The sequence below is a fragment of the Punctularia strigosozonata genome (assembly GCF_000264995.1).
Source record: "Punctularia strigosozonata HHB-11173 SS5 unplaced genomic scaffold PUNSTscaffold_22, whole genome shotgun sequence".
Lineage (NCBI taxonomy): Eukaryota > Fungi > Basidiomycota > Agaricomycetes > Corticiales > Punctulariaceae > Punctularia > Punctularia strigosozonata.
The window spans coordinates 75,264-82,528 of NW_006767454.1; the positions used below are offsets into that span (position 1 = coordinate 75,264).

The following is a 7,265-nucleotide window of genomic DNA, read 5'->3' on the forward strand; positions in this document are numbered from 1 at the left end:
CACGACGTGTCCTCCGAGATCGGAGACCGACAGGGCGTGGCGAATTGCCTGTGGAGCTTGGGCGACATCCATCGCACGCAGGGCGAGTACCCTCAGGCGATAGAGAAGCTCACTCGGGCCCACGACGTGTCCTCCGAGATCGGATCCCGACAAGGCGTGGCGAATTGCCTGTGGAGCTTGGGCGACATCCATCGCATGCAGGGCGAGTACCCCCAGGCGATAGAGAAGCTCACCCGGGCCCACGACGTGTACTCCGAGATCGGAGACCGACCGGGCGTGGCGAATTGCCTGAGGAGCTTGGGCGACATCCATCGCATGCAGAACGAGTACCCGCAGGCGATAGAGAAGCTCACCCGGGCCCACGACGTGTCCTCCGAGATCGGAGATCGGAATGGTGCTTCAGAGGCTTTGCAGAGATTAGGCGAGATTGATCGTGTCCAGGAGCAATATGATCAAGCCGCGGAGAAGCTAGGGCGCGCTCTTGACCTTGCTTCTAGCATTGGAGATCGCTATAACATCGCTTGGTGTCATATTCACATGGGGAACCTCGACTGCGACCGGTGTCGTTACGCTGAGGCCGTTGAGCATATCACGACCGCCCGGTCATTGTTCACGGCGATCGGACTAGAAGGCAACGCGGAATACTGCTCAGACTTCCTTCGTGAGATTCACGAGCTCATGGTAAGGTTGCCGTCACTCGCGACATGCATTCGCCGCTGACTCGCGTCGTGCAGGATGAAGAAGGTCGCGAAGGTTCTGCGACAGCCTCAGGCTCGGGCGACGACAAACTCGAAGATGCATGAGATCGACAAACTCGAAGATGCATGAGATGCGATATGCGAGTATATCCCACCCTGCTATAATCGTCATGTTTGGGTGCTGCTACAGGGTCGATGTTCCCCGCTACTCTGCCGCTGCTTAGAGAGCTTGCACTACGTGTTTTGAGCGCCGTGCGGTCATCCCCCGTGGTTTCTACGAAGTCCTGTCCATTCACGTAAATAGAGCTCTTTGACTGGTACGGACCGGGCAGAAATCGCGTACCACATCACTAGATGCCTTCTGTCATCGTCCTTGATGGTGTTTATCCGCCGTAGTATACTCATCTGCGCATGTAGAGCTTGCAACGATCCCATCCACGACGTAGTAGAGCTTCGAAAGTGGGAGCTCCGGGCTGGCTTGGGATTCTGCGGCGCTCCCGCAATCCATCGGAATGGAACCGCAGATGTCGCAGCGGAGGCGGTGGAGGCGGAGACGGCGCAGAGATGACGGTGTGTCGTGACCGCCGGTGAACGCGTAGTCCGCATGTCCACGTCGCGTTGTAAGCACCCTCGTATCAACTGGTGGACGTGCGTATGGTGCTAATGCGTTTCGGGATGAACGGATGTCTCCTGGGGAAGATGGATGCCGCTCAACCGGATTTTGACGATAAGATTGCAGATGATTCGCGACTTATCCGGCACTAGACGACATTAGACTACACGTACATAGCAATATCGCTGTTTGAACTCGCGACATTGAACGTACAACAGCTTTGACCATATTCTGCCCGCCTGTCGGATAATATGAGCTGAAAAGACACGAAGAGGGATCGCGACGACGAACATAATAGCCACCATCCTGAAGCGGTCCAATCGAACGCTACTAAGCACTCGCGAGACGGTTGGGTATCATCGCGAAGTGCGCATAATAGGGCTGCACCGCTGCGAGGTTTCGAACGACGATGATAATGAGTGGCCCCGTCGTGTCGGCTAGCAACGCGAGCATAATAGAGTCGGCGCTATATAGACGTTGGTCGAGTCGTCGAGTCGGCTGGGGCCCTCTCTTGACTATTATAGCACTGTCGTCGACCCATCGCAAGACTGCACACCGCCAACTCGCAGGGACGGAACGCAAGGTCACCGTGATTATCGTCATCACCGGTAATCCGATGCCGGCGGAAGCAAAGGCTATCCGGATATAGATACGCATCGTCGGCTGATGCGAATGCACGGTCGACCTCCATCGTGAGTACTGTATCCTCGAGCGCTCGTCTTCGCCTGGACCGTCGGGGTTGCATGCCGCGGTACATAGCCCGACTCAACCCTTCTGCTCACTCACCCGCAGCACTCCAGCCCGTGCAAAGAAGAGCACCTCAGCACATCGATGAAACTGACGACAGCCTTGAAGATGCGCTCTCTAGGACCGCGCATTCACCCCACTCCTCCTTCTAGTGCCCGTCTCGCCGCTGAGCGCGCATAAGTATTGTAAGCTTCCTATTGACACAAGACGTCGGTTTTGGAGACGCTAACGGACGAGAGTAGTGTGACAATTAATGACGACGACGGCCTGGTTATCCATCACGCTTTAGATACAGCGTACCACCCTCGGGACCTACACTGTTCAGAACCCCCAACTAAGATATCCACGTTCCTGCATCCTCTCCATAGACTCCGTCAGCTGCACGCCACCCGCCCCTCTATCCGCAGAACCTGTGCCAACGACTCCGACTTCACACGCCTCCCTAATTTCTTTTCCCTCTCGCGCACCTCGCTCTCCTCGTTCTCGAACGCAAGCACTCGGGTCCGACCCATTGCCTGGCATGACTCGCAGCGGGCGCTGCAGCGCGGCTCAGGTGCACGCCGGAAACATCCCAGGCACCGTTCCGGAGGCCGTACCCTCGTGCAACTCGGAAGTCGACACGGCATAGTCCCGGGATGTGAGGAGCCGCGAGTGCTTCAGTTGTACGACGTCCGCCTTTGCCCCCGCGCGAAGGAGTGGCGTTCTGTTCTCCTACGTGCTCGGACGCAACGAGTGCCGGGAGTTGAACAGTGCACACTCGTCAAGTAAGCGTTACAGCCCTTTCCTTCGCAACACCCAGCAGCTGCAGACGATGGGTGTTCATCGTCGACTGATACCATACGCGGGCGATGTCACACCGATATCGTGGCGGTGGTGCCTCACGGACCACGCCCGTAGGACGTGGGCAGGATGGCAAAGGCGAAGATCGTGGCGGATCGTGCACGAAACGAAGCGGAGTTTTCTCGTCGACTCGAGCCTGATGTTCTCTGGCGCCTTTGAGCAGCAGCGGCAGCGAGCGATCTCGGCGCTGACTAGCACGTCTGGGTCGTTGTTGAGCTGGCTGCTCGACAATCTTGGATATCGTTCATCTAGCGGGCCTCTGTGACTCGAACACGCGCAAGAATGACTCGGACGTCAACTGATGGGCTCGGTGTCGTGCACCCAAGTCACGTCGGGACATTCGCTTCCTGCGTTCACATCTTCGGAAAGTCCTTGCGACGGGACAAACACATCTTATGGAATCTCTCCTTCCCTCGACCTCGAGATGCCATTCGTAACTTGACGCTACACCGTACCAGTCACTTCTCACATGCGATCTGATGCGTATATCAAAACGTTCGCGAGGAGATGACGGGCCAGTGAGCGTGCACTTGGTCGATGCAGGAGCGAGGAGCAGGGTACGATCAAGTCCGTAAAAGAGATGTAGACCAATTTAATCCTAAGCGTCGCAGACAGCCCTGTGGCTCGAGAAGGCTTTCCTTCCACAGCCTGCCAGTCCATTCATATTCTACGTGTGAGGATCCCACAATCATGACCATCGAGAGAACATCGCGTTGCAGAGATACGAGCGCTTGAGTGGCGGAAAGAGAACAACCCCCACGGCGATGCAAGAGGATGCCATAGCACGTCCGCGAGCTTCGGAGGTTGGACGGGTCCGGACTGGGTTCGTTACATACTACATGGACACTGCTTGCGCTGCTGCGTGTTATACTCAACCTTTACGACACTTGGGATGAATCCTGCAAATGCTCCGACGAGCGAAACGAGAACGCACAATATGCCAGTGCACCCTGAATCTTGTATCCCGACCAAGCGCCGGCATGCTGTTCATGTGTACTGCATTCTGGGGGGCAATCAGCGCACTGCTCCCAATAGCTCTGCTAGATTCTGTATAAGAACCCTTGCCACTCATGGCCTCTCGCACCGCCTCGTACCAGAACCACTGCCACTCTGTCGAGAATATATGCGTGAGGGTCGTGAGTTCTGAGACCCCCACCTTCGCTCTTGCCATGGCTTCCCCTCCCCAGCCCGCGGTCAATGCTTCCGAAGAGCCCAAAGTCGCAGTTGACCAGAAAAAATTGGATCGCGCCCTGGCAAACGGCGAGACGCTGTTATCCATCGTAGAGGCGCTCACGGAGGGTGTCGTCCTCTGCGACCCTCTGAAAGGGTCTGTTAAGGTTGCAAGGGAGATTCTCAAAATGGTACAGGTACGTCGTCCGGTCTTCCTTCATCCGTTCGATGTCGACATCCTGTGTGATAGAAAGTGCGCAAAAATCGAGAGGATTGCGAAGAGTTGGCCAGCCGTGTCTTCAAGCTCACCGGCACCATGCTCAGGATTCTCGACGGGAAACGGAACGAGGACGTGCCTCCGGAGCTCAAGAGGTGTCTAGACGAGGTTCACGAGTATGTCCCGCAGCTGCAGAACAAGATGTTGCAGCATAATGAATTCGCCCTCTAGAACATTGGAAAAGATCAAGAGTGGCTTAGAACCGCTCAAACTGTCGAGAATTTTCACGTTCGGGGCATGGTTCCGATCTCTCCGCAGGAGAGAATATATAGCGGACAAGATTTCGGGTTATAACACCGAGATTGATCGACGCATCCAAGAATTTACGGTGAGATGTAATGATCATATACCCTCCACGAGTTCTTATACCGTGCATTCCCTCACATAGGCTGTCGTCGTCAGCCATATCGGTTTGACGTTGCACTCCGCTTTTGGAGACGTGAACTCCCGATTGGACCGTTTTTACTCTAAGGCGATGGAAACCAGCTCGGGCGTGAACAAAATCCAGGCCAACCTGACGGATGTGTACTCGGTGGTGATTGAAATCCACTCTTTAATACGAGCACGGTTCCCTGATCCAACGGAGGGCATTCCGCGTGGAGTGCAGGCCAACACATCTGAGGCCGCAAGGTTTGTGGGCCTCATCAGTATACCGTCATAAGATGCGCTAAAGGCAAGGCAACTCATCAGCCTTCAATACGTCCCTGCCCCTCCTCGCCTGTACGGACGAGATATCGTCGTGAGGGCTGCAGCCGGCAAAATATGCGACGCTCAACAACGGCACATAGCCCTCTTGGGTACCGGAGGGATCGGCAAGACCTCGGTCGCGCTTGGCGTCGTCGATGATTTAGGTGTCAAAGGCCAGAATGACTGCTACTTCGTCCGCTGCGACACGGTGATATCTGACCTAACCCTGGTCGCAAGTATCCTCCAGGCCATGGAAAAGAACTCGTCGGATAACGGCGATCCCATGAAAAATCTTAAGACGTGTCTGGAGGCGGCGAGCCGTCCCATTGTACTCGTGCTGGATAACTTCGAGAGCCCCTGGTCACTGGATACACCCAATATCCAGCCGAGACTCACGGAAGTCCTCCGAACATTGGCTGCCATCCCTAAACTTCAATTGATCGTGACCATGCGAGGCAATGCCCCACCTGCTGACGGAGACGTCCCGTGGTCAGTCATGCACCTCGACCCTTTGGGGCATATTCCAGCGCGCGAGCTCTTCCTGTCCATAAAACCCGATACATCGCCGTCCGAGTTCAAGGATCTCGACCTGCTGCTCCAGAAATGCGACGGCCTACCCCTCGCCATCAAACTCCTGGCTCTACTCAAATCATCCTCGACCTGCGGCCGCCTGCTGAAGCAATGGGAAAAACAAAAGACCTCGCTATTGAAGACGAATCACCCCTCTGAATCCCGCGAAACCAGCATGCGTGTCTCTATATCAATGTCGCTGCAGTCCGCACCAATGCGCCGCCATCCGGATGCGATCCCGTTGCTTGCCGTCATCTGTCGCTTACCCGACGGTATCCTTGGGGGAGTCGAGCAGCTTGAGGAGATGGATCTGGGTTTCGATGATGTTGACGAAGCTTTGGCCACCGTCCTCGGATCTGGTCTTGCCTTCAAGGCTGAAAACCAGAGCATTAAGGTGCTTGCTCCAATCCGCGAGTACATCAATAACGACCGTATTATCACGTCACGGCAATTTGTTCTTCCTCTCCGCCAACGCGAAGTACTCATGCGATATTACGTCGATCTGATCGACAGGCACGCCAACAAAAAACCCGGAGACGACAGGTTCCCGTCAGCGTACGAAACCTTGCTCCCGGAAACGGGTAATATCATCTCCCTGTTCATGTGGGAGCTCGCCCATAAACAAGGCGTAGCGCCGGATGTTGCGCGGGCAGCATTCTTTTTCAGCCGTTTCCAGCAATTCATGCGACCCTCCACCGAGCTCATCGACCAATTGGTCGCCGCTTGGGATGATTACGCGATAGGTGTAGCTCGCGCTGAAGGTCTGACCGCAAGGGGTGAGCTCATGTACAGAACAAGCCACTACCGATCAGCAAGGGAGGACTTCGAGAAGGCTTGTGAGCAGTACAATCGTTCCGGCAACAAGCAACAACTGGCAAATGCTTTGAGACGACTGGGCGATATCCATCGCGTGCAGAGCGAGTACCCGCAGGCGATAGAGAAGCTCACCCGGGCCCACGACGTGTACTCCGAGATCGGAGACCGACAGGGCGTGGCGAATTGCCTGCGGAGCTTGGGCGACATCCATCGCATGCAGGGTGAGTACCCCCCGGCGATAGAGAAGCTCAGCCGGGCCCACGACGTGTACTCCGAGATCGGATCCCGAGAGGGCGTGGCGAATTGCCTGCGGAGCTTGGGCGATATCCATGGCATGCAGGGCGAGTACCCGCAGGCGATAGAGAAACTCGCACGGGCCCACGGCGTGTCCTCCGAGATCGGAGACCGACAGGGTGTGGCGAAGTGCTTGGTTAGCTTGGGCAACATCCATCGCAGGCAGGACGAGTACCCGCAGGCGAAAGAGAAGCTCACCCGGGCCCACGACGTGTCCTCCGAGATCGGAGACCGACAGGGCGTGGCGAATTGCCTGTTGAGCTTGGGCGAGATCCATCGAATGCAAGGCGAGTACCCGCAGGCGATAGAGAAGCTCACCCGGGCCCACGACGTGTACTCCGAGATCGGAGACCGACAGGGCATGGCGAATTGCCTGCAGAGCTTGGGCGAGATCCATCGCGTGCAGGACGAGTACCCTCAGGCGATAGAGAAGCTCACCCGTGCCCACGACGTGTACTCCGATATTGGTGACCGACAGGGCGTGGCGAACTGCCTGTGGAGCTTGGGCGACATCCATCGCTTGCAGGGCAAGTACCCCCAGGCGATAGAGAAG

At 56.3% G+C, this 7,265-nt stretch overlaps 4 protein-coding genes across 4 annotated transcripts in view; 3 read left to right on the forward strand and 1 right to left on the reverse strand.

Annotated features, from left to right (window-relative positions):
* Positions 1 to 18: 18 nt before the first annotated feature.
* PUNSTDRAFT_139245 (TPR-like protein) lies at positions 19 to 803 on the forward strand (the record flags this gene model as incomplete). Its single annotated transcript, XM_007388934.1, has 2 exons — positions 19 to 681; positions 735 to 803. Coding segments are annotated over 2 exons (732 nt in total), but the record flags the coding sequence as incomplete, so codon positions are not given.
* An 87-nt stretch (positions 804 to 890) lies between these two features.
* On the reverse strand, positions 891 to 1,356 carry PUNSTDRAFT_55985 (uncharacterized protein; the record flags this gene model as incomplete). The annotated part of the gene is given in 4 exon segments (XM_007388935.1): positions 891 to 925; positions 970 to 982; positions 1,042 to 1,060; positions 1,078 to 1,356. A coding segment is annotated over 1 exon segment (205 nt), but the record flags the coding sequence as incomplete, so codon positions are not given.
* A 2,636-nt stretch (positions 1,357 to 3,992) lies between these two features.
* Positions 3,993 to 5,984, forward strand: PUNSTDRAFT_128644 (uncharacterized protein; the record flags this gene model as incomplete). The annotated part of the gene is made up of 4 exons (XM_007388936.1): positions 3,993 to 4,265; positions 4,319 to 4,450; positions 4,735 to 4,975; positions 5,036 to 5,984. Coding segments are annotated over exons 3-4 (1,104 nt in total), but the record flags the coding sequence as incomplete, so codon positions are not given.
* Positions 5,985 to 6,203: 219 nt separating this feature from the next.
* The window catches only part of PUNSTDRAFT_47918 (TPR-like protein), a gene marked incomplete at both ends in the record, with an annotated part of 2,168 nt that continues 1,106 nt past the window's right edge, over positions 6,204 to 7,265 (forward strand). The window contains one exon of the mRNA XM_007388937.1: positions 6,204 to 7,243. Within this exon, the coding sequence (XP_007388999.1) occupies positions 6,204 to 7,243 (1,040 nt within the window). The remainder of the gene's footprint in view (positions 7,244 to 7,265) is intronic.